Source organism: Brachyhypopomus gauderio, chromosome 5 (genome assembly GCF_052324685.1).
Source record: "Brachyhypopomus gauderio isolate BG-103 chromosome 5, BGAUD_0.2, whole genome shotgun sequence".
NCBI lineage: Eukaryota > Metazoa > Chordata > Actinopteri > Gymnotiformes > Hypopomidae > Brachyhypopomus > Brachyhypopomus gauderio.
The window spans coordinates 30,637,522-30,665,226 of NC_135215.1; the positions used below are offsets into that span (position 1 = coordinate 30,637,522).

The following is a 27,705-nucleotide window of genomic DNA, read 5'->3' on the forward strand; positions in this document are numbered from 1 at the left end:
CTTAGAGAAACTCTTTAGTATCTGTGTGATTGAAACCCGAGCCCTCACTTTTCCAGTCTTTTGCCTGCCACTCCTTCTCCTCTTCCACCCAGTTCAACAGATCCCAGCTCACTGGCCTACATGCACCAGGGGGCGCTGTCTCAGAACACTCAGCCAGGGACACTTTGTGCTAAAATACTTGTAATTAATTAGAATGTCAGCAATGGCAGAAAAAGAGGAGAAGATGGCAAACATGATAAAGATCAGATAAATGCGTAAAGCTGTGGTATGAGATCATGCCTAAGTAATGGATAGCTGGCAAATCATGATCTTGCCCTTGATTTTGTATGTATCTCCTGAAGTTGACAAGAGTCACGGGTTGACAAGAGCCGAGGGTTACATATGCAGTCCACATATCCTCTGTTTCTCAATGAACTCACTCTGAACGTGTTTAGTGGCATGTTTAGAGCTATGAGGAGAGCCACTCTGTCCCTCACTCATCTCTGTCCTGCACAGGTCTCTGTCTCTCACAGGTCTCAGTCCCTCACTCATCTCTGTCCCTCACAGGTCTCAGTCCCTCACTCATCTCTGTCCCACACAGGTCTCTGTCCCTCACAGGTCTCAGTCCATCACTCATTTCTGTCCCTCACTTGTCTCTGTCCCTCACTCATTTCTGTCCCTCACTTGTCTCTGTCCCTAACTCGACGGCTGGTACTTGTGTTTTCACCTACGCTCAGCTTGGCCTTCTTCTCCTGCTCCACTCCTCTCCAGAAGGACACTTCATCACCATGACGACCAGGCCTCCAGTCACTCAGCCAGCTGCAGATTAGTTCAGCGGTAGGGGGTGGGGGGATGAAGGGAAAGCGGAGGAGGGAGGGAGGGAGGGCGAGAGAGAGAGAGAGAGAGAGAGAGGGAGAGGGAGGAAAGGAGAGGGTAAGAGGGAGGAGGGAGGGGGTCTTGGGGAGAGGAGGGAGGGGTGGGAAAAGTTCAGTGAAAGAGTGTGAGAGAGTGGGAGAGAGAGAAAGAGAGAACGGCAACGGCGCACAGAGACGCAAGGGGGAGAGATAAAGTTGCCTGGAGCCGAAGTTTGTGGGGAGATCTTTGTGGCTCAGTTTGTGTCTCATTCCATTCTCAAAGCAAGCTTAAGGAAAAGCCCTCTAACCACCTCACAGAAAAAGACAAGGATTTAATCAAGGAAAGAGTGTGTTGAAGGAGCAAGAGAACAGAGAGGAGAAGAAGGACTAACTGCTCCAAAATCATCGAGTGGATGCTGCCGTACTCAGTATCAGGTTTCACAAAATGAGACACCACTACCAGAGCGCTTCTGCAGGGCTCAACCAACTAAAGAAGGTACCACTCTGCATGCGCTTGTGTGTGGTAGAGAGAGGGGTGTTCTTCTTTGTATGGATAACCTGAGGTGTGAGCTCACGTTAAATGTGTCATTGTATTGTTTTCAGAGTCTAAGGCAGGCCAAAAGTCTTTAGCATTGCTGACATATTTTGACGAAGGTTTGAAACGGGTCAACCAATGGCTTTTAACTCACAGAACCACACAGACTGAAAGAGCAAAAGTGCTCCATGCAGTAAAAGAAGGATCATTCCTGAATGCGCCTCTCCGCCTGTGTGCTGGTGGAGATAGATGAGGAGTGTGTAAAATAGGTGCATTCCAGCAAGGCAGGGAGAAAGAAGAACGTTAGAAAAGTGGGTAATTGGGTAAGTGAAGCAAGTCATTTTAGCTCATAGAACAATGGTCTCTCTTTACTGCTGCACTGAGAGAGAGAGAGAGAGAGAGAGAGAGAGAGAGAGAGAGAGAGAGAGAGAGAGAGAGAGAGAGAAGCTTGTAAACATAGCAGCCAGAACACTGATAGCAGATCCAAATGTGCTTGTCTCTCCTATTAGTTTCTTACTGTCAAATTCAGGCAGTAACGTAAACAATGAAAGTTATCTTTGAGACGCAACCCTTTAAACAAATGTAAACAATACAGTTTTAAAGCACTGTTCCTCTTTTCCTTTTCTGAAACACAAAATAATGTCTCCAAAACTCCAAACCCTTTAAGCAGTAGTTTAAGCAGTAATTAAATATAAGTATCTTTACTTAATTCCAATTAATGCCAGTAGCCCTTCACAAATGACTTCCAAAAGTCAAGCTTCTTTCACTCTCCCTGCAGTTCAGAGTGAGTTTCTGCTGTGTCACATGATGCATGACTCATATAAGTAGGGTGAAATTCTGGCCACATGTTTTCAACCTCATGTTTACGAATTCACCTCTTCAAGTTTGAAATGTGTTTCACTACAGAACCTGCAATCATAGCTCATTACACTAAATCCCCAATGGTATCACTTGTATACAGCAGTAAAATATGGTTGGTGTCTCTTCTGAAGGCTTGGCATGGGAGCCTGGGTATCTTTGAGCCTGTTATCTGATTGCAGGACTCTTTGACGATCTGTTTACAATGACTACTTCAAAGTGAAGGATTGCTCTAAGAAACACCAAGAAACCACAGAACGATTTGAGCATGAGAACCAGAGCCCTTTGTTTTGTTTCAGCTCACTTGATCAAGCCTTCTAATGAAGGTTCTCGGGAGAATCTTCCCCCTGCTCTGATCACCCCCAGTGCTGGCTTGTCTAAGCCTGTGAAAGTCCTAGGCTTTGGTGTGACATGTCACATCTGACCTATGCCCCTTCTGTGCTGAGCTTATGGGGGCGTCATACACATGGAAATGAGGCCTGCACCTGGCTGGTGGAGCGGCCACTACTGGGCGTGCTGAGGAAGCCCATCCTGATACAGTAACTCAGTGGGGAGTCTTTATACTGAGGCTACATCAGACTTCGTGCCGTCCTCGCAGCCAAGCTGCCACTGCCCATCTCCGTGGCAACAGTTCCAGAATGTGCCCTGCGGTGCTGGTGAGGGAATTCTGGCTGCTCGGGATTCCGTGAGCTTTTGGGCTTTGTGTTGGAGTGATTGGAAACAGAGCAAAGATGCTACGATTACTGCCCCCTCGCCTTCACACACACACACACACACACACACACACACACACACACGCACATGCACACGCACGCACACACACACACACACACACACACACACACACACACACACACACACACACACACACACACATACATACACGCATACACACACGCACACACACACACACACACACACGCACACGCACACGCATGCACATACACACACGCACATACACACACGCACACGCACACACGCATGTACGCACACACACAGACGCGCACGCACACACACACGCATATGCACACGCACGCACATACACACACGCACACAGACACACGCACACACACACGCACAAACACACACACATACACACACATACACACGCACGCACGCGCGCACACACACACACGGACTGCTTCCATCTTCAGGCTCCTTCTCCCCCCCCCCCCCCTTGCCACTGGAGCTGGACTTGTAAGCTGCTGGGCTAACATGCTCCATGTCAGGGTTCAGTGCTCTTTGTAGAGCTCATCTCCCCCCACAACTGGGGAGTCATTGTGATTCAAGTTACTTTATTTTGTGTACATTAAGTGCTAGGTGTAAAGATTTTAATGCAAAAGTGTGTGTTTTGAAACTACCTAAAACTACTTATTATGCTTTTTCACCATTAGTTAAAATCCTTCATAAGTCAACAGTGTACAAAAGAACTGGTATCAGATATTGAATTTCTCTTGCACAAAATCAATGTAATAAATCAAAGCCAGTCGTATAGGTTTGTTTTGTTTATGATTTCCAGGCAACAGTGCAATACATTTCCTTAAAATCACTGTTGGCAATACTATGCCAAATCTTGCCTTTAAACTAATTACATGTAATGAAGGTTTACTGAAAAAAGTCTAACATTAACTCAACTAAACATCTCCTAGCTCAGATGTTCATTAAGTGCTTGATGAATGTTTTTAAGATTGTTATTTATCTTGTTTATTTATCTTATTTAGAATAAGACTGTAATTATAGACCAGCATCACTGTCATACAGTAATATTGATTTCTTTTTACGTAATCCCATTGTACACCAATCCCTCTAATCACACTGTACCAAGACAGCAAACCCAAAAGATATGAGGGTATATGCCTAAAAATGCTTGCAATTGTTCAACTGCTAAACTAACAAACAGTTGGTTTTCTTTGGAAATACGCAAAGACACAAGCAAACTTAGACTGTTGTTGTAAAGCAGGTTATGAAGTTCAGCTCTTGGGGTCCCTGAACTATCCCATAGCTTCTTTAGACAAGCATGGTCAAAGGGTTCACTTAGCTAACCCCATTTTAGGAGGACTAAAGTGACGGAAAATCTCTCTCGTTTTCTCTCCATCTGCCTCTGTCTCTGGCATATGGGGCTTCTCTGATGTGGTGCAGGCCAACGTAACCCTCATCCATTAACTCGGACTTTGTGGTAGGGCCCTGCTGAATTCCCTACCACAGCAGAGAGCCTTCGGTTCACTGTGCAATGTGCACGCAAGATGTGCTTCTAACGGCGGGCCTGACTATAGGGACTACCCCTGATCTGAAGAGCATGCATGCAGTTGTTTATGGGTTCCTCATGTTGTGTGTGATCTATGAACTCATTACTGTGACATGCGTTTAGATTAAACAGCAGTGAACGCAAGTGTGTCCTGGATCTGCGCTCTTGCACTGGTTTGGTGGATTTGTCTTGATGGTTCAGTACAGTGCAGCTCTTGTGAAGTGATGAAGATCATCACTGTGAAGGAAGCAGTGCCTTAGCCCATTTTTATGTCATTTAAAACGGAGCCATAAATCAATGAAAGGCCCATATGACTTCAATTTGGGCTGGAAAAAAAATGCGTATTTGATTCACTAACTTTTTTTAAAGTGCTTATAAGGGATACAAAGGATTTTAGACTCCCTCCACTGAACTTCATGTTTCCTTTTGAATCACTTTATCACTTTGGCTGCTTGGTTTACATTCACTCTGTGAATGTTGATTTTTGAGAATGGGGGTTGGGGAGGTCAGAGGGAGAGGGGGAGAGAGAGAAAGATAGAGAGAGAGAGAGAGAGAGTGAGAGAGAGACAGAGAGAGGAAAGCCGTCTGCCGCTTGGTGGATCCTTGACTCCGGAAGAGCACTTTCCCAAGCTCTCGCCACGCTGGACTCCTGGGGGAATACTGCAGGGAATTATAGGAATCTGTCTGTGCAGAGGCACGCGGGGCTGGGAGCGGGAACGCCGGTGGGAATGGTCAGGCGGAACCACAGAAGCGTGAGGGAAAACAGGAAGGGGTAACAGGAGACCAGACTTGGAGTCAGTCACTGAGAAAGAGGGGCGAGAGAAAGGAACCTCGCAGAACAGCACAGTCCTGGAGCCCCAGGGCTCTAATGACACGCTCAGCACACCATTGTAGTACTAAACTACAAACTTCTCAGACCCCTGTCAACTCACACACTTGATCTCCAATCTGCTTTTGCTCATACAAACCTGCTTATTATAAACTAGTTTATTACTGAAAATCATTCACATAAATGTGTAAAATCATCAATTTTATACTAAGTCTGAGTTGTCAGTGATGGCATCCCAAATTATTTAACATTTTTATGGTGATGGAGTACTTTCTGCAAATATGCAGGAATGTGTTGGAAGGAAAAATAACAGTGATCCTCAACAGCTGAAGTCCAGTCTCTGTATTGCTAGAAAAAGAAAGAACGCCCTCTTTTATGTATGAGGACATAATAAATAATCATCTGTTCTTAGCAGATAAACAAAACTTCACATGAACAACACCTGAACTTCCACTGTGCTCCACTTATTTTCTTAACAAAAATGAAGCCAGAATGGAGAAGCCATGTGTGAAAAACCATAGAATTCAAAGAGCAGATAACCATAGAATTCAAAGAGCAGATAACCATAGAATTCAAAGAGCAGATAACCATAGAATTCAAAGAGCAGATACTTTGCTTGTCCTGTGACTGTACATCTGTCACATTGCTCAGGGTAATCTTCCTATAGGTAATACACTATACACATCCATGATTTACTGTCTCTTTTGTCCTCACTGTGCAATTATACAGAATGTTATACAGAATTAGAAATTAACAAACATTAATAAACAAACCATAAGCTGTCTATTACAGTAACACAGTTACTTTCAGTGAATCCCCTCTACATAACAAATAATGATGTGGCATTACATATAACTGATATAACTGAAAACATCTTGGTGGTGTTAATGTTTTAATAATGATCTCACACCACTGAGTTTTTTTCCTTAGTGATTAAAGGTTTACATTTAGCACCTACTTTTAGAACCATTTATTTATTAGAAACACCTCAAACACCACAGACAGCTAGAGACTACCACATGCAGTTTGTGTTAGCCATCCATCTTCCATCTTAAATCAGAGGCCAAGATTGACCATAGCTGGACAGATATTCATGGATGCTAGATCACTTTCAAGCCAGCTATGGCATGGACACAGGCAAAAAATAATGCAAAAGAAATAATTATTTGATATTTTACACATATTTTACTCTGTATCCGTGTTTCCATTTATGCGTCTTCTTGTTTATTTGAGAACTGTTGTCCATTGTGGCCCAAAGGAGGAGGAGCTTCCTTTTGGAGTTCAGTCCTCTTCTTTGAACCTGAGGGAATTTTTGTTCGCCATTGTGACCTGTGGCTTGATTATTTGTGGTCTAGACATGGTTCCTTTCAAGCTGATGTAAGACAGTATCCACAGTTAAAAGTGCTTTATTAATTTAAATTGAATTGAATTCAAATAAAAATTTCAGCAACACTGTTGTGCCTGATGCACTCAAACCAGCACAACAGGGTGAAGTGCGTTTCACGTGTTGTGCTAAGATGTAGGTCTTCAATCTAACATCCTCCACATGCACAAAGATTTAGTAACACCTCAGAGTGGTCACTCTGAAACTGAGCTAAACTGAAGCACTTGGGTAAAGCGGAGATCAGAAACTACAGAATGGCACTTCACTGGATAGTGTTAAACAGCTCAACATGTTTTCAGGAGAATGTCCTTCTTAAACGCAACTCTGTCTCCCTGATGTGGCTAGCTCCCACAAGCCCTTGATCCAGGCTGGCTGCATAGCTCTTCAGAGCAGTTGAACTTTAGTAGAGCAGACAGCTTTTTGAGAAGACTTTTTTAGAGGTGGTGTTCATTGGCACATATATGCCTTACACATAAAGAGGGCTTCAACGTGATCTTTTGTTCCTGACTGAGAACAGGACCCTGCTGTCTTCCTTCCATGTATCCATGTCGACCTGTTTGTCTGCCCCACAGCTCCTCAGTTCAGCTGCTTCATGTATGGCCTTCACCAATCTGTAGGCTCTATCCTGGAGTCACATAAATAGTCATCCGTTTCTGATTCATTCTGTGTCTGATTCAAGGACAAGTGAGTGACTATCATATCATTCATCAAGCAGGTGCAAAAGGACAAGTTGAAGAATGCTTGTTTTAAAAGCACCTAGCTCGAGAGTTTCTTGACAATCGCATTGTCCATTGTTCTTCAAGGTGATAGACACACACAGTATCATTTTCTGAGGATTCCTTCCTTTTACCCTGACCCTGCATGGGCCCGCAGGCCTGGCCTATCAAACTCCCCCCAGACCTGCCATGGCAACTTTAATATGTGTGTGGTAGGTGCAGGAAAGGAGTAATGATCCCACATCCTGTCTTCCTCCATCCTGTCTGTCTTTCTATCCGCCTGATTCTGTTCCTTGAACAAACAAGCAAATAACTGTTTGTCATACAGTGTTTCCCTGTTTTAACTATTGTAGCCCACAGTGTTATGAGGTTAGTTGCATGGTTTTGTTTGGATGCCATAATTATAACTTGTGCTGCTCTTACTGTGCCCAGGAAACTATGATGTGGCATCCTCATTTGTTCTCTACAGCCAATTTTCACATTTCATTATAATATTTCACAAAACAGACAGCCACACACAGACAAATTTATTTTGTTGTTGCATACAAAACACTCAGCAACTAAAGTAAAGCCTATAATTTGAGACATTTGAAACTAGACAGTTTACACCAGAGCTTGATTTAGAATGGACAAAGACAATGCAGAAAGACTTGATAAGGAGCAACATGCACTCATATGTGAACACTTTGTCCTATGTAGTATTCTGAAATTATCCGGTACTAATCCTCAACGGGCTCCACTTTGGTAGAGACATACCGGTCTCTGTGTTTGTCTGTCTACATCCCCTTCTCTCTTTCTTTTTCTCAGGCCGTACCTGTCTGTCTCTCTTCTGTCTTCCTCTTTCTCAGGTGCCTGCCTGTGTCTGCATCTGTGTGTCTACAATTATCATTGAAATTGGACTCAGCCTTTAGTAATGTGCTTCTTGAATCCATACGTTTGGAAGTGTTTAAAATGAACTTTTTCTCTTTCTTTCTTTCTTTCTTTCTCTCTCTCGGTCTGTTGGAAATAGCTAGAAAGTGAGTTTATTGAACACAGAGGCACCGGGTGAAGGTTAGTCCCCCACCAAGTGCCTCCAGCAGTACTGAGGAGCACACACGCTCTACACACTCTCACAGGCTCTATGTGCTCTCTCACACTCTGCGTTTCTATCACAGGCTTGCTAAATGTTTAGTGGTGCATGAAATTGATTGCAGGGTGGGCTTTCACTCCATGTTTTGAAGCGCCAAAGGAGTGAAGACTGAAGCCAGCTCTACACTTGGCTGAGGACCTCGAGCAAAGAAAACAGCAAAAGGCAAAATGAATTGATGAGAGATTGAATGGATAAGAAATGGAGTAGTTAATGGATATATATGCTCAGATGCTCTTTTGGAAGTCCATTCCTTGCAGACAGATTCCTCCAGGTTTAGCACATAGCATAACTGCAAAGTGTCTCTGAAGTAATTAATTACTAAGAGAGGTACTGTTTGAGCAAACGCATTGTTGTCAGTATCCATAGGAACATAGGTATAGGTGAGTTGCTGGTTCTAGGTATACGGGAATCAAAGGTTCTGTCCTTGTGTTTCTAACACTGTCTCCCTCTCTGTCTTTCTGCTGTGGAGAGGTGCAGAGAGCATGATGTCATGCATTTAGTGGATCGGGCCGCTGGCCGCTGGGGACAGGCTTTATGAGATGCAGCTGTTAAGAGGAGGAGGGGAGAAAGAGAGAGAGAGAGAGATACGGAGAGCTATAGATATAGGGAGAGAGAGAGAGAGAGAGATAGAACTCAACACTCCAAAATAACAAAGAAATCACTGACAACACCAGACTTTGCTACTGACTTTGAGGCACACTACTGACAGCATATCAGCACATGAAAAACATTTATGGATGCAAACCTGTTTGGTAAACAACTATCACTGAAACCCAGATTAATTACTGACCACAGTAATCTTCCCATATACAGCTAATATAATACCACCCAACACCTACACCACAGTTTGTAGTAGAATATTAGTTTGTACCTGTTTGAATTTGCATGACATATAATGTGATGGTTGTGTGGAGACCAGTGATGGGTGTGCACGCTTGGAATGCAAGTCTCCTGTGTCCTGTGGTAATACTTGTAGTTCAGCTTTGACCTGGCCTGTTCAGCTCTCCAGGGTTAGGACGCTATTGTCCACAGCATGAAGAGAGCAGGAAAGGAGTTGTCTTTGGGACTGAAAGTACAACACAGATGGTTGGATGTCCATGTCCACTCTCGTAGAAACATTGCTAAGCAAATTCTGTTTATTTTCTAGGTGGTTTATAACAATAACAATTGTTATTTATCAAATGCTGAGCTCCAGACAGACCACAAGGAGACAAGCTGCTTTTTAAACAGGTTCAAGCAGCGTTAAAATATGTGAACAGTTTCCCATGTGTTGCAGTTATCCTGTCAATCCTTTTGACGACTACATAAGCAAATACGAATATATATTTTCACAAAACAGAGAAAACATTTCACTAAAACATTTGTCAAGCTGTTCTTATCTTTTTAGAAAACACCCCAAACGATTACGTACTTACAGCTATTTACTTCCAAAGCAGGCCGTGTTATTTCTCTTGTCTTTATATTATGCTGTGCTTAGCCAGACCCTGGTGACAGTGGACTGATGGTGATCTAGTGTTGGAGTGGATGCTTCGTTATGTAACTGATGGTGGCTGATGGCCCTGCTCTGACCTTAAGTTATATCTTCTCTCCTCAAAGTCTCCTAGGACTCCATGAGTCAATTGCTGGGAGTGCCATCAGCTTGCATTTCTCTGGTGGTTTTATGTGTTTTAGTGCAGGTTGAGTGCTTAGGAGCAGTGTTGCACAGAAAGGCATTTGAACAAAGCAAAGCTGCACTTTTAGGCCAGCGGATTCCTTTACATCCTAGAAATAAACTAGTAGAATCATATTTAAGAAAATAAGTTAAACATATCAAACACGTTAAGACCACTCATTAGCAAGAAAAATCTTTCTTTTTTCAGAAGTATGCTAAACAGCATTGTAGAGAGAGCTTTCGCATGACCCCAGATGGAGTCAACACGTGAGCTTCCTGAAGAGAGGGGTCAGGAGGAGGGACAGGTAGAGGTCAGGTGGGTCATGTGGGACTTTCTACTGGTTGGAGCAGATGTCCCTCTTTTTCCTTCCACGTGACTGTGGAAGTAGTCATGTCCTGCAGGGTCAGATTTAACAATGGTGCGGAGGGCAAAGACAAGGCTAGGCGGAGCAGGGTTTCTAAAGGAGAGAGCCCTGGCCTTTCTATACAACGCTGGCCGTAAAACACTGCCACTACCAGATTTACTGCTTTACAAGTCAAAGAATCACTGACAGTCATGTTTGTTGACCATTTTATTTGAGCACCACGCTAAGAAAAATCTCGCCTGGGTCCTCAGGGGTCCAGCTCAGGGCAGCGCAACTGAGTCAAGCAGGCGTCCAGCTTCTGGAGGTAATAGTGATGTATACACTGAAATTTTTTACTATTGGGAGGTAAAATGATTCACTAGCCAAGTAGGTCCTTCTCCTGAGTTCTAGAGAGAAATTACACTGTTTTGAGATATTTGTGTACTACAGGGGTTAGAATTAAAACTTTAGAGTGTCCTTGCTCTCTGACATACGACTACGGGTGTGTACACGAATTTTGAGTACACACACACACACACACACACACACACACACACACACACACACACACACACACACACACACACACACACACACACACACACATACACACACACACACACACACACACACACACACACACACACACACTTGAATATAAGCCTGAATGTAAAAAAGAAAAGCATTTTAATTGAGGCTGTAGCTTTTACAAGCTAACCCTCCATACTGTAAGTTCTGCTCCCCATTTTTCTTCTGTGTATGTTTTTTCTTCTCAGCTCATTCTTGGTATCAGTAAGAGGAGAAGCAGAGAGAGAGAGAAAAAAAAGTTTATGTTCCTCCACAAACATGTGACCCTTTTACACAGCTGAAAATCATTTAGCATTGTATGTCAGCAATGCAGGCCCAGTTTGTGTGTGTATGAGAGAGACAGAGAGAATTTTTTATTTAGACTATCTTATATAACATGGGATTTATTCAGTCATGTCCTGTAACAATCTAAAACTTAGTTTTAACATGCCACCAAAATTCAAGTCTGTGTAAAACCTCCTTTATGTGAGTAGTAAAGCTAGCTATTCCACTGCACTTCCTGTGCCACACCAAAGACCAATGAGAAGAGCCCCATATGCAGAACGGCTTCAATATTAGTCTTGGCACGCCATCAAAATCAGTCCACATTGCAGGCCAGCAAAACCTCTGGGATTTCAGCAATGCCAAGTGCTTCAGATGGACATGTAGTGGAGGTATATGTAGAAACACCAACTGGGTCCAAACAGCGATCCTTAAATCCCAGCTTCTGTGAGCGAAACAGTAATCAATCCTGAAAGGTTACTTTCCACTAATACGTTGCACTAATATTTACCCGAAGTACAAATGCCCAACATATGCTAGATTTCGTTCAGAAAGGGGTATGGGGTATGGACATAACATAATATGGTTAATTTGTAGTGTTGCTGAGTGAAAGCCTGGATTTATGTGCAATGACAGACTAAGCTTGTTCGTTTTTTTATGCCCCGCCCCCCCAAACCGAGTGTCCTTATGGTGACGTCATTACTTCCTCTTGGCAGGGGAGTTAGCCTTCGCAGGAAGTGGTTAGCATCACATAAAGCACAAACACACCCACTCACAAGCATACATGGATGACGGTCCTTCCCACATGTGCCTGTTAAGTGGTAACACCTGTGCTGAGCGCCCTGTCCATCCCTAAGACAGAGCAAACCAGTTAACAGCCACGTTATTGAATTCCTGGTGATTAATGTTAGCTGTATGACTCTTGCAAGAGCAGAATATGAGGGAACTAAGGTCACCACAGAGGTGGAAGCTATCGTTTTATGGGAGCCTGAGGATGTTTTGTGATTTTTCTTTCTTATAGAAAAAAAAATAGGATTTATGGAGCATTTTTTATTTACAGTATATAATCACCTTTTAAGTAATAGCCTACACTTTATTCCAATTATTTTACTTTACTGTTAACCCAAGTGTTAGAGGTTTAGGTTCTTATATTTACAAAGAAAGCAAGGGTAATTGAGTCACTTGGGGCATTTATGGTTCTGGGGTTGAATGTGTGATTTATGGTGCTGACTGTTGGTTTTTGCTTTTAGAACACAAACCTTTAAGAGAGCAGAATGTGCCCTCATGATTCAGATCTTCAGCTGGTGAAGAGCCACTCTAACTTCTCCTCTTGTTCAGTCTATATCTGTGGGTTTAAATATGCTCCTAAATTCCTCATTTCTACACACAGCATTGCTTGTATTCTTGGCTTTTGGGTACATTCTGAATCAATTTGAAAGATATGTAAGAGTATGAAGGGGAAAGATGTTTTTGTTAACCAGATTCCAGCTGATTATCTATGGTTTCTCCAGCCAATCCAGCACCCTGGCACACATGAACTCACTAACCCCACATTTGTCTCTGGATGAAGAGTCAGCAATGGTCTTGCGTTTAATGGAAACACTGTGAACATTTGCCTCCTCAAGAGTCCGGCTCACAATAGTTAGACTGCATTCCAGATGTCTGCATTGTTGTTGATTTAACTGTACATTTCTTTGTATGATTTTCTTCTTCTGTTGCTATTTCTGAACTGAATACTTTTTTACTTAACTCTAAATCTTTTAAACACTTTCACTCCACAGTTCTTTTAGGATATGTATGTACAAAAATGTGGCAGAACACAGGAGGATTTTTAACGATGACTCTCTCTCTGTGCATAAGAGCATCAGTATGTGACTGACTCCATCTATCTGTGTATCATATCAGGATGCCGGCTGCTAGCATCATGACTGGAGGGAGAGCACTACTGCTCTGTACAAACACAGAGAACTGCATCTACCAGTCAGTCACCGGGTAAGACAAGAACTCTTCCTTCATATGTAGACAACAAGCCAACTTTTGTTCATATGAGTAGTGTCTATCCATGTGCTTACATTCTTTTTTGACATTTGAGAAATGAACAAAAATGCCAATAAATGTGAATGGTTTGGTTTTAAGACATTGTGTTGCTTTTTGTTTTAAATAGGTTTATCTCAAATAGGTTCCACTCTCCAACACTTAGCACTTAGAGTGCACTGTTCAATAAAACACAATAAAACTGTTTTGCATCACAACAAAATGCTTGAGTGGCAAACTATGCCCTTAGGTTGTCAGTTTTGTTTTGAATATTGTCTTTAAGCCACAGAGTGGCCAGTCGTCACTGTATAGATCTGTTTGTCACGCTGTTCATTTTCATAGCTTCCCTTGTGTTTTAAATATAGTAAACAATTAAAATAATGTCAGGAAAGGATTTAGGAAACATCACATTTCACAAATGTGAGTTACAGTGTATACTCCGGAAGTCAGTGGCCACCTATAAATCACAAAATATATTTTTAGTAAGCTCTAAAATGTCTACCGATACAATGAATGGGGATTTTCACTTCCAACACCAACAGGTCATAATCCATTTCTTCTTTTTTTATATGGTTAGAGTGATTTTAGAACAACTGTAGAATTGCATGTACTGAAACACAATTAGCCTAAAGCTTTTGTCGTTGACACATTCTACTAACTAAATAATTGAGTGATAAAATTGACTGTGTTGGAATGTCAAGGCATGTTATTGAAGGCACTAAAAGCTTAAGGAGGAGCTTTGAGTAGACTGAGCTCATTCTTAATAAGTCTCTGCTTAAGTATGGCACTAAGAGCCATAACCAGTTGTTAAAGCCAGATTCTGGACAAATAAGGACAAAGAGCTGAGAGGTCTTGCTTTTCTTTCGTTGACTATGTTTACCCCCTTGATGGAGTTCATGGTGCCTCAGCCCTGTGAAAACTTCAGTTTTTTTCCCCTTCTCCTCAAGCTCAGATGACAGAAAGGACTTTAGCTTCTTGCTTGGTGTGGGTGGCTGATGATGTAACCTACCTTCAGTTTAGGTTCTGTGCTTTTCCATCAAATAGCCTCATCCCTTCCAGTAAGGATTCAGTGCCCCTCCTTTTTTGGTCTGCTCTTCTTTCCCGTGCTCTTGCCATAACCCCCACCCCCCACTCCCTGTTTCTCTCACCATAACCTCCACCCCCCACTCCCTGTTTCTCTCCCCTCACTCTTTTTTTTTAGTTTGACCTAGTTTTTCTTCTTTAGCACTTTATGCTTTATGAAATAAAAATAAATAAAAAACAGAATAAAGAACGTAGAACCACTGGATGTCTGTTTGAATTTAATAAGAGATGAGTTCATAAAAAAAATAAATAAATATAGATAAATTAATAAATAAACTGAACCAGAAATATAGGCCTTGATGGTGGCTTTTAAAAATTATACAGCAACTTTGAAAAAAAGCTTCAAAGTTCAAATTTCCTCCATTTGCTTGCTGGAGTGATGCTATTGGATGTGCTGGCTATTGTCCAAGCTAGTGTTTATTTACTAAGGCAGTTAAAGAAACAGAAAGATGCACGTCTTTCCTGTGACCTTTGCCCTTTTGGTGGAACATGGTTTACCCTACTGCTGGCTGAGGAGAACTGGACGTACCCATGATCTGATTATCTGATGCTTAAGCACAAATACTGAAACGCCAGCACATTTTCATCCATTCAGAAAATCAGATTTAACCCTTGATTATTGATTAATAATTCTTCTGTACTTAATTTTAGCCAAAGTATTGCATGGTATGAATGAAAATGCTGTGAAATTGGTCTGCGGTTTGAAGAGAGCAATGCTGTCTTAAATAATGTAGTGTAATGTAGTGTAATCATGTCCAGTCACATGTCTTGTGTTTGGTGTTGTGTGTAGGCTCCAGTGCTGTGGCTTGCCACTTGAAGAGGCACGGTCTGTGGTGTCCCACAGGCGAGATCTGTTCAGGGTCGTGGACAGCCAGTCCCCCCTCACGTCCCTGGACAACCTCAGTCACTACCCGGGGAACACCAACATGCTTGCCCACAAAACACCAACCAGCAGCCGCCCAGTTGAGAATGGCTTAGGTGGCTGCGACAAGCCCCCCAAGACTCCCTCAGGGGTCAAAAACACCGCCAGCATTAGGGACAAGATCACCCAGTGGGAGGGCAAAACGGAGAACACTGGACCAAATCTCCAGGCAGTGGTTCAGAAAGAGTCTGAAAGTATGAAGAAGGACGTGAAAATTACAGAGGTACAAAGGCAAGACAGTAAACGAGCTTTTAGCTGGGAGAAACAAGATGCTGGCAAAGAGAATGGGAATAAGTTTGGAGATCCAAGGATAACTATGGAAGCCTGTACAAAGGAGAGAGAGGTTATACTAGACAAAGTGCCTGTGGGGAAAACAAATGAGACCATCCAGGATAAAACGTCGGTTTTGACGCACATAAAGAAACTTGAGCAGGCCATGAAGGAGAGCCCCACTAGGCCTTGCTTGCCAGGTAACTATTTCTGCCCACCTTCTAAAGAGAGACAGGAGGATGGGGAGAGGGCGGCTACCGAACCCATCTTCGGGACTCTGGACGTGGTGAGGACTGGGAGCCGTCGTGGCTGGAGCAGAGACCCCGAAAATGTGTACACCGAGCCTGGGGCTCCTAACATCAACCCTCTTCCCAAACCCCAGCGCACATTCCAGCATCATACCCAAGCAAACAGCCCTGGAATAACCCAGGGTGCAGTGAAAGGCAGGCGCAATCTACCACCTTTACCCACAATTCCCCCTCCACCACTCCCCTCCTGCCCACCACCAGGGCTTTGTCTGAGACCTCGGTCTGAACGTGCTCGGGACTCCAACAATAGGTGAGTTTCACAGCTCTTACACAAAGTCAGTGCTATTCTGGAGTTGTATGTGGCTAAGAAAACAAAAAAAAAATATATATATATATATATTTATCATTTATAATGTATAATTGTTTATGATTATCATAGTATACTGACTGAGCACTGTCAGATTTTTTATTTGATATCTTATATTCCACTGTTATACCATTTATTTTGTTTTGTTTTTTAAAGAAAAGATAAGATAAGATAAGATAAACCTTTATTGATCCCACGAATGGGAAAAAGAGAAGGAATTGGATAAATAGAGTCTTATTGAATTTTTGAGAAAATTGAGAAATTGAGAAAATCTAGGGGACACAAACCTCAAGGATGTCAACACTGGGGAGTCGTCAGGTTTGATAATGAGCTACTTGGGAATTAGATCCTTTCACATGTCACAGTGACAATACAGTGGACGCTACAGTGTGGCCTTTTGCTCCTTTTCAGTTTAATGAGGACTGTGTAGGTGTGACATTAAATATTCATGAGGTTACTTGGTTTAATACACCACTGTTAAGCCTTTAGGTTACCAAAATAAACACTCGATAATGGAGATAAACAGTCAGTAAGGATCACTGTAGGCCAATTGCACATGCAAATCTGATATGTGTTGAAACTCTGTCTGTCTCTCGCATAACCTGAGCTAGGAGTATCATGGTGTATCTGAGCTAGTTTGATTCAGAAAAATATGTTTGTTTGATGTTTTTTCAAACTTAAAACAGGCTAGGCTCCTTTGTCTCCACAGTGAGACAAATGCCTATTTTCACTTGACTTGCATGGACATCTGTGGTTACACATTATCCAATCTGCTGTTTAATCTCTTTAAGTTCAGTAATTTCCTGCTGGCTACTTAGTTGACCCCTTTATGCATTCTCTCTATTTGTTTTCTTCTTTGATATGGGTAGATATGGGTATTATCTAAGCTTTAACCCTAATTATATTATTGGGGAACTCACAAAGTTGCTGAAGGAGTGAAATGAAAAGGGCACCATGGAGCAGCTCTTTTATCTCTTCTTTGTCATTAACTTTCATTGTATTTTTTGCTGAACTTGCAGGAAATCGTATGAGTTTGAGGATGTGTTGCAGTCTTCCACGGAGGGCTGTCGGGTGGACTGGTATGCTCAGTCCAAGCTGGGTATCACACGCACTTTATCTGAGGAAAACGTCTACGAGGATATCCTAGGTAAGATATTGCTCTCTTTTTCTCTGGACCCAACTGATATGATGATGGACTAGGAGGAAATGGGACATTGATGCCACTTGAGAGAGTTTCTGTATGTAGATGGTTGTTTCTTCCAATTACATCTCCTTGTTCCTCTTGTATCTGAGTGAGCTTAATATATATCTACTCCAAGAGGGTTATTCCAAGTGGAACTTGTGGTAAAAGAAGAATAACAAACTGGGTGATCAGCTTTGGCTTTGTGTAGCTCACAAGAGCAGTAGCATGGCATTCTGGGAAAGCCAAACGTTTATTATAAAACATGCTGTTGAGGAAAAAATAAAAAACTCGAGTTTCTTTACTGTTCCTCACATCAGAGTCTTATTGCTGGCCTTAAAACCCCAACGCATGATGTGTGGATTGAACTGATCTGTGATCTGCAGCAGAGGTTTGATTTTAGTATGATGCAAAGCTCTTTAGCCAGGGATTACTACACAGACCAATTACAGATTTTTTTCATTGTTGAGATTTGAATTTATTCCAGAAACAAAAAGAAATAGTAGCGCAACATAGTTGTAAGGATTAATGTGATGTCTGATGTGCAATGTACTCTTGTGGATTAATTTGATATCTGATGTGCACTGTCTACTTGTGGAATGCAGTTCAGTTTCTCTAGTTGCTGCTTATTACGACAAAGAACAGACTAAATGTCTTGGCTAAGAGAACATAAAGATTAGCCTTAAGACATCCTTTCTGTCCATTAGACAGAGTTGTATAATGCATGTTAAGAAGGTAAAAGTCCTCTTGAGGACTTTGTTCCAACTGTATATCTTCGCTAATTCTCATTCGCTAGCTCATGTCAACAGGTTAACAGGCTGATGCAAAATCTTGGCCTAGTTTTTACTTTTTGAAGCTGAACTTTCACACTTTTGCCATTTGAGTAGGAAAGTAAACAGGCTGTTAAAGGGTATTGAACCCAATGAGTAGGAGTGACTCGGCCAGGAGCAGTGCGTTCACTCATCATAAAGGAGCAACATGTCCTCAGCACTGGGCCTCTCCTCCCACTCCTTGCATCTGGTGGATGGATTGATGTAGGGAGAAGAGCTCTGTGAAAAAAAACAACCCTCTCTCTCCCCCATCTTCTCTCTCTCTCTCATTCCTCTCTGTCTCCTCCATCTTCTCTCTTTCTTGCGCCATTTCTCTCCAGGCCTCATGCTTGTTGTATGTGTTGTGTGTGTTGGTTCAGACCATGATGTGGTGGGGTGGGGGTGGTGGTGCTAGTTTTAGTGGATTCCTTGGCAAAACATCAAACATCTGGAGCAGAGGAATACAGAGCAAAACAAAACATGACGTCAGTTTGAACCCAGCCATGGAAGAAAGGGGAGTAGGCGACAATGGGAAATTAGCAGCAAACGCTCAGTTAAACATGCTCCTGAAAGAGACGACACTGGGGGTAGTAGCTATGGCGCCATTAGTCAATAAAGTTGAACTCACTCTGATCAAATATTGGGGAACAAGCTATGGCATCAAATCTGAATATCAAACATGTGCACCTTCTGCAGACCTTCCATCAAAAGAAAACCCTTATGAAGACATAGAATTGGGAAGCCGTTGTGCTGGAAACAAATTAACAGTGTCTGTATCACCTTCCTCTCCTACTGCCGACACCCCATCTAAGGTATTTATAGACTTGTCCACCTTAAAGTGACTCATTCCTGTCAACATTTAATTATCATGCAGACATCTAATAAGTTCAGGTCATTCTCTGCACAGAGCTTAACTCTCTCTACACCTAAATCAGCTCTCCTCCAAGCCAGGGTTCTTCAGACAGAACTCAGAACGGTGCAGCTTCAAACTGCTCGACCTACGTAAGATCAACAGAGATGGAGGCATATCGTCACCCTTGAGGATAAGTCCACCCTCAACCCCCAGCAGCCCTGACGACACGCCCTGCCTCTCAGGAGACCCCTACAATCGCAGGCGAAGAAAAATCCCCAAGGTACTCTCAGGGAGGCAACTCTCTGTAATCTGACCGTATGTACTTTATTTATGGTTCTAGTCAGTGAGGTATGGGTCTTCACAATATAGCCTCTATAAATGAAATGCTACAGCCGCCTTGGAGACAGTGCAGGCATTAGCTTTAAGGGAAACGTAGACACAGGAAAAGGGACATTTCCTTTAGCTCTCAAACGTTAGGGTCTTAGACAGACTTTCTGAAAATTAATACAGCGAAACGTCTCCTTGATGAAGATGGCGCTGTTTTCTTTTCCAACAGATGGTGCTGAAGATCAACGGGATCTTCGAGGCCAGGAGAGGAAAGAAGAAGATGAAACGAGTCTCACAGTCAGCCGAGTCCAGTTCAGGCAGAGGTGCGTCTGGGGACGCGTAAACCTTTATTTACATATTCGTTGACTGTTCTGGGTAGTAGTGTTACGTCATGTATGGATATTATTGCAGAATATTCTTGCAGTTGTTGTGAGTACTGGTCTCGTTTGAGGACCAGTTCTGGGTAAGCGGAGGACGTCTCTGACTGTTACTTGCTACATGTTTTACATTGCGTAATCACCCTTACATCCCCCCCCCCCCTCCCCACACACACACACACCCCGCACCCCTCCTCCCACATGTGTGTCCACTTAGCTTTACGGACACGTTTACATTTTTGGGTCAGTTGTACTTGACCTATTTTTCCAAGGATGGTAGAATTACATTGCCTTATGGGACACGCGTGTATAGCAAATCCTGCATTATACATGCATAGATTGCATTGTATATACATTGTCTGAATGTTGTCATATATAAAACCTTGTCTTTTGGTCTTTTGGTGCATTGTCAGATGAAAACAGTGAATCGGAGAGCGACACAGAAGAAAAACTGAGAGGTGAGTGTAGAGTTTAACGGACGCACACGAGGCAACCGGCGTACCACAAAACCAAACAGTCACGCCTGACACCTCACAGTGTACGGTACACAAAACGCTGTTGGTACGGCTGCGGTCTGAGGTCTGTGCTCTCTGTATAAGTGCCGTGTAAGCTGTGCGTACCACTGGTGTGTCGCTGTGTATTAGCTCACAGCCAGAGGCTGGTGTCGGTTCAGTCCATGCTGCGGCAGACGGGCCGCTATCGCACGCTGGAGAGGGACCTGCAGGACCTGCAGGAGAGGAAGCTCTTCGAGTGCTTCCTGGTGGTGGCGCTGCACAAGGCCAGAGCGGGAGCGGCGTATCTGCCCGAGGTCACCCAGCAGTTCCCGCTTAAGGTGATCTTTGATCTCATCCTGGAACACTGTCCACTAAATGAGTGAAGATACAGGGCAATTAAACAGATTTTATCCTGAACAGCTCTTAACAAGCCAGGTTTCTGATTGGCTGATCTCACATAATCCTCGTGTAAAATTACTTGTTTCGTGCATTTAGCTTGAGAGGAGTTTCAAATTTCTGCGGGAGGCTGAGGACCAGCTGAAGGTCATTCCCCAATTCTGCTTTCCGGATGCCAAAGACTGGGCTCCTGTGGACAGGTTCCCCAGGTAGAGGCCGACCTGCACCAGTGCCACACTGTCACACGGCTAAAACATCGGGACTGTTGCTCATCTAGTCTTGCTTCAACCCTTTCATTTAGCGAGACCTTCTCGTTTGTCCTGACGGGTGAAGATGGTAGCAGACGTTTCGGCTACTGTCGGCGTTTACTGGTGAGCCATTCCCGCCCCTGTTGTGCTTCATATTTGAAGACCATTTGTGGGCAAAATGTACCGATGTGGTATTGGTTGTGGTACACGTGTCTCTCTCTTTCATTGCATTACCTCAGCGTGGACTTTGTTGTGGGATGTGATATTTAGTTTGTGTCAGGGACTATTGAACATATCTGTTAGTGCTGCTCTGAAGCAGAACAGAGTGGATTGGAGTCTGTGAGTGTGTGTGCGTTGTCTCCACAGCCCAGCGGAAAGGGCCGGCGTCTGCCTGAAGTCTACTGCATTGTGAGCCGGCTGGGGTGCTTTGACCTCTTCTCAAAGGCATGTGCTCCAGTCTTTCGTGTCCTTCCACTAAGATACTAACTCGAAGGGGAGTATGCGTACGGATAGCCAGGGTTCTGATTTCCTAAAAGCGGACCCTCATGGTGGATGTGTGCTCCTCTTTGTGGTAGATGCTGGATGAGGTGGAGAAGAGGCGAGCTATCTCCCCAGCACTGGTGCAGCCATTCATGAGGAGTGTCATGGAGGCTCCCTTCCCAGCTCCTGGCAGGACCATCAGTGTGAAGAACTTCCTACCAGGTTCAGGCACTGAGGTGTGTTCACTGCTTCATGGACACAACACAGATCAAGTCAGGAGTTTACACCACCGAAGCTGTAAAATCTGCTTCACTGCTGTAAACGAACAAAGAAAGGTAGTGCAATACATAAATGGAGATTCGTCCAAGTTAGGAACAAATTGCACCGGGAATCAGGTTCACGGTTTATGGGACATAATTTATGTGTAGGCCTATTTACTTTGTATTTTACATTCACTTTTGTTTATTTCTAAATTCTCAGTGGTGGATACTAGCTCACAGAGTGGCATGATACGTGAATGACTGACTAAGATTTCTAACCCTTTCTAACTCTCCTTCCCTCCCTCTCCGTCTCTCTTAGGTAATAGAGCTGTGCCGCCCCTCTGACTCCCGTCTGGAGCATGTGGACTTCGAGTGTCTTTTCTCCTCTCTGAGTCTGCGTCTTCTCCTGAGAGTGTTTGCCTCATTGCTCCTGGAGCGCCGGGTCATCTTCACCGCAGACAAGCTCAGGTATATCAGCTTGATCTGCTAGACTCTTGAGGTAGAGGTCAAACCTTTTTCAGCTTGGTGTTTTCTTCTCCATCCAAACTCTCCAGGACAGGATCCAGCGTAGTCCGTAGCCAGAAATCCTTCTGTAATCTAAGGGCTTTCCTGCAGCCTCGAATAGCATATAGTTATACCAGATATGATTATAACATGCAGCAAGTAAATATGCAAAATGCAGATCTTTGGCAATATGTTTCACTGGCAAACAGTCTGCCCTGAAATTCCTGGAAGTTATAGCATATGTGTGCTAGGGTTCAGCAGAGAGCACCAGAGAGTGACATGTGACACCAGGAGTGGAGAAAGATCATGGCCCTTGGAGCCATTTTGTCAAAGTTAAGAGACAGATATGGAAAAAATGTTGTTGTGTTGTAATGTTGTCATGGGAACCAAATTCAGAAGATTTTTTTTTCTTAGGAAAACGTTGTTGTGGGCCAGGGGCTAAACGTAGAGTAACTGAAATGGATCACGCTGTGTATGTTCTGAAGGCCCGTAAACACCATAGGCTCTACCTTTAAATGTTTGAGCTGTAGTTGAGCTACAGTTGAGCTACAGTTGAGCTACAGTTGAGCTACAGCTGTGCAGCACTGCGACTTGACACAATAGAAACTGATTCCCCTCTGCTCCGTTATCTCTTCCAGCACTCGTTAGCGAAAAAGCTGACTTGAGGAGGACGACGCGTCATTGCTCAGAAATGAGTGGAAAATTGGCTCCATCAGTTTAGATTGTTATTGAATGAATATAAATGAAAACAGACTTGCTCACTTGTGCAAGATTTTAATGCTTGTTTTGCTCACAAGATTTGCTCATTTTTGGTGCATATCCAGTATGGATACATAATGAATTACATGGACAGCAGTAAATTTTTAAAAATCTTTTTTATTCATTTTCTTCACTTGCCATGACATGCAGACCCAATAAATCAAAACAGTAGAAAAAATGAAAGCTTTTACCTTACTGCCACCTTGTGGTGAACGTGGCCAATTGCACATAATGTAGTATTATTTTCAGGACAAAACGTTATGTAGTTCAGTCAAGAGTTCTTGGGAGTGATGTCATGTGCCATTGGGTGCTGAGGAGTTGTTTGTTCTGTTTCTCTTGCTAGCATCCTGTCTCAGTGCTGCCATGCAATGGTGGCCCTGTTGTATCCGTTCACATGGCAACATACATACATCCCAGTGTTGCCCCCCTCCATGATGGACATTGTGTGCACTCCAACTCCTTTCATCGTGGGCCTGCTGTCCAACTCACTGCCTCGCCTCAAGGAGCTCCCCCTAGAGGAGGTAAGAGACTTTCTAGATGTCTTTCCATATGCGTAAGTGCATAAGAACACAATACTTGAGAAGTACATGGCTTTAAAAGTGGTTACAAGAAGCAGTACTCTTTATTCAGCTCCTGTTTTAAGGAAATTGTTTTATTATATACATTCACCTTCTTTCTCAAGCTTTAGTTATACTTCATCAAACATTATGATGGCCATTTAAAAGCAAAATGTCTGCCAAAGGGAAATATAAATTCCTCTAATAATAGCTTACAGAGGCACACAGAGAGTAACACTGAAATGAAGTTCAAAGGGCAGCCTGTTTTTACAAATTTCCATGAGCACTTCCTGTTCATGTGGGCTCTATTTGCTGTCCGTGACCTCTGACCTCCTTCCTCAGTTGAACAATGGCTGTGTCAAGAACCGAGACTGCCACATTCACAGGAAATGACATCATTCTCTCCTCTGCTCCCTCTCAGGTCCTGGTTGTTGACCTTGGCAATAGTCGGTTTCTACGACAGGTGAGATATTCTATAAATGTGAGAACATTGTTTTAATGTACTATGTACTATCCTATGGCTTTATCTACGTGAACGAAAAAAACGCACACGATCACAATGAATGTGTTGACGTACAGAAAGCATCATACATTTCCATCTAAGGGGTCTTGAAGTGTTCACAATTTTTGAAGTGGACCACACCGGTGCTGTCCAGTGTTCTTCACCTCTTGTTCTCCATCGGTGCTGTTGCTGAGGTCCACACGTGTGTATATTCTCCTTAGATGGATGATGAGGACTCCATCCTACCCCACAAGCTACATGCTGCTCTGGAACAAGTTCTGGAGAGGAGGAAAGAGCTCGCCAGCGATAGGGCAGACCTAGCCACTGGTACAGTTGTTTCAGAACGGCCTCTAGTTTAAAACATGTTACACATCTGAGGCTAATGACTTCCATTTTGTGACCATTACCATTTTGACTGAAGTTGTTGTTTTATTGTCACTTTGGTTTGCCAGGGGTTGCGTTTCATGTAAGTTCTGCTAGAAAGTTACATAACGTTTGTTTGTTGCTATCTTTTGTCTCTTCTTCCTGTAGAACACTGCTCCCTGAGCGCTGTGGTGTCAGAAGCCTTTGTCCGCTTCTTTGTAGAAGTGGTGGGACACTATTCGCTCTTCATGGGAGGCAGTGAGCGTGATGAAGAATCCTCAGCCTCCTCTTCCTCCTCCCCCACCCCTTCGTCGTTCCAGCGTGAGGCCTTCCGCAAGGCTGTGTCCTCCAAGAGCCTACGCCGCTTTCTGGAGGTCTTCATGGAGACGCAGATGTTTGCAGGCTTTGTGCAGGAGAGGGAGATGCGGAGACAAGGACTGAGAGGTAACACCCACACACACACACACACACACACACACACACACACACACACACACACACTCATATGCCATATGATTAGTCTCATATTCCTAATATTTTTAACCTGGTCATAAGTTCAGTAGAAATCTTTGGGTTTTGGGAAATACCATGAAATAACTCCACACCGATTTGGGCACATGGGCACAGTTGGTCTGCAGAAAGAGCTAAACATTCTACCCCCCCCCCCCCCCCCCCCCCCCCCCCCTCCAATAATCCTCCAAAAGTAATAATCCTCCAAATCCTCCATTTAAAAGTACTGTGATTTCTTAAGGCATTGATGTTGTATTTCTTTTGTTTTTTGGGCGTTCAATGAGGAAGAATCAGTGACACTAAAGCTGTATGGCTGTACTGATGAAATAAATCAGTGTTATAAATTGGTGTTATAAAACAGTGTTATAAATCAATGTTTGAGACAGTGTGTTTGAAAATAACCAATTGCCTGTTCTACTGCACTAAATCCATTTCTGTTGCTGGGTGCAGTAAGTGAACTGACGTTCATGGGTAAAATCTGGAATTAACATCAATTTCTGCCATTTTATTATGCTGCACTGTTTACTGTGCTCATTATATTTGATGGCTGTGTTTGCAACAGATGAAAGTAAATCAGTTCATTAGGAGGTATACTGCACTCCCAGTTTGAAAGCTTGTCAGATTCTCATTTTTGTCTTCAAATGAATGAGAAGAGATATGTATACACGGAGCCACAAGTGAGATATGGTACACAGAAACCTAGCTCTGTTAATGTGGAAAGTCTCCAAAAATAGTAACACACAAAAAAGGTCCAGATGCTTAAAAAGGTACAACACTGTACATCACAGGAAGTAGTATTTCTCTTTCTCTCTCTCTCTCTCTCTCTCTCTCTCTCTCACACACACACACACACACACACACACACACACACACACACACACACACACACACACACACACACACACATTAAAGGACGTTTCATTAAAGAACTTTAACACATGATTATTTCTCATTCCAAAGGTTTGTTTGAAGTGAGAGCTCAAGATTATCTAGACTCCCTGCCTGGAGCCGAAAATCGAGGTGTCAACAAGTTTCTCAAAGGTCTAGGTGAGCTTTCATTTACTGCCCAAAATTACACATCCTTAAAGAGAATCAAATGAGTCGCATGTATTGGATACTCAAAGCATTTTGAATAATGAATCTATTTCTCTTGCAGGGCACAAAATGAAATTTCTCTCCAAAAAGTGAAAAAAGTCATCTCCAAAGAGGAGAGTGTCTAGGCTGGTTGGAGCAAAAAAGTGCATCAAACCAAAGACTGATCACACCTTACAGACTGACCCCACCATCCACACAGACCTTACTCCACAGACTGACGCCACCCCCACACACAGACCTCACTCCACAGAATAACACCATTTCAAAAGACAGTAACCCGAATTCTCTCAACAGCACTGATACGGAGTGAATGGCATAAGCTCAGCAATGCAGTGACATTGCACAGACTTGACCAAGAAGTGCAGCAAATGTAACTCTCACACTTACATCCCATCAGTATAGTAAACTGCTTTCTTACTTGTGTAATGTGGATAACACCACTCTGTATTGAGTGTCCATTCAGTATTGCATAAGACTTGAGAAAGAACTTGCATATAGGTTTGGACCAAAGTTTACATTCCTATTTACAGTTCTCCTTGTTCACATTTTGTACTTTTTTCTTCTTATCTGATTTTTTTTGTAAGAAACAGGTTATTTTTTATTTTATTTTATTTTTTACTTTTTTTCTGTAATAGGAGTGATGAATTAATTTATATTCTTTCTAGAAAAAAGACCTTTATAATTTCCTCTGTAAAACTTGGTTTGCTTTAATATCAAACAGCTGTTAGTTTATTGTAGACTATTTATCATAGTATATTCTGCACATGAGCTTGTTTTGGTCGTGTGAGTAAAATACCACTGCGTCTGGTCAGAAATATTGATGTGTGAGTAAAATACCACTGCATCTGGTCTGATATGTTGACATGTGAGTAAAATACCACTGCGTCTGGTCAGATATGTTGACATGTGAGTAAAATACCAGTGCGTCTGGTCAGATATGTTGACGTGTGATTAAAATACCACTGCGCCTGGTCAGATATGTTGACATGTGATTTGGAAGAGGAGGAAGACACTAAAAAAGACAAGAAGAGCTTGGAACAGCTGGAGATGGGGGGCTTGACCGACACACTCCAACGGTGGCTACACGAGGCTCAACATGTGGGATGAGAGTGGGCAAAGGCCATGAAGGATGGGTTCTCTCTGTGTTTTCTAGTAAAGGACATTTGAAAAAAGACCACTAGGTTTGTTTGTAACTTGATTAAAATGATGTGTTGATCTCCTATGTAAATTTGTCAGAGCTGAAATTTGATTCATTTAAAAAGGTTCCTAGATTATTTTATTTTTATTTTTGACTGGTTGCTATTTATAAATCAACAGTGACTTGCATTTAATAACCTTCAATGGGGTGAGAGTGCTGATCGAAGACTTCTCCACTTTTTCCACTCAATCCAGTTAGAGAGACAGACTGAATTTTTATTAGCAATTCTTTCTGAGATGCTTGATATACATGGGCCAGTGAAACTATAATGGTCTGTGCCACTAGGGGTCACTATAGAGAGAGGTACTTTCTTCTGAACGCATGCAAGTAGCCCCAGTTCATTAGAGCGAAGTCACACAAACACACAACAGCAAAGGGTCTATACACAAAATGGATATTTTTATGGGTATAGTTATATCTCATTGCTTTTCATTTGTGTCAAGATCAGTTTCATAGTTATTACGGAATTGTTTTGAAGATCAGGTTTAATGCAATA

At 42.8% G+C, this 27,705-nt stretch overlaps 1 protein-coding gene across 2 annotated transcripts; it reads left to right on the forward strand.

Annotated features, from left to right (window-relative positions):
• The first annotated feature begins 983 nt into the window (after positions 1–983).
• LOC143515092 (DENN domain-containing protein 2A) lies at positions 984–27,233 on the forward strand. 2 transcript variants are annotated; one of them, XM_077007035.1, is made up of 20 exons: positions 985–1,329; positions 13,279–13,365; positions 15,281–16,240; positions 17,317–17,444; positions 18,983–19,098; positions 19,222–19,419; positions 19,696–19,789; positions 20,257–20,301; positions 20,488–20,675; positions 20,833–20,942; positions 21,035–21,104; positions 21,348–21,425; positions 21,557–21,697; positions 22,041–22,189; positions 23,328–23,505; positions 23,963–24,004; positions 24,265–24,370; positions 24,575–24,850; positions 25,877–25,963; positions 26,073–27,233. In XM_077007035.1, the coding sequence occupies exons 2-20, from the start codon at positions 13,280–13,282 to the stop codon at positions 26,102–26,104; spliced, it is 3,084 nt and encodes a 1,027-aa protein (XP_076863150.1). In that variant the 5' UTR covers positions 985–1,329; position 13,279; the 3' UTR covers positions 26,105–27,233. The 2 variants fall into 2 exon arrangements, with proteins under 2 accessions (XP_076863151.1, XP_076863150.1); XM_077007036.1 differs by lacking the exons at positions 24,265–24,370; positions 24,575–24,850; positions 25,877–25,963; positions 26,073–27,233 and having other exon boundaries at positions 984–1,329; positions 23,884–24,004.
• Positions 27,234–27,705: the final 472 nt, after the last annotated feature.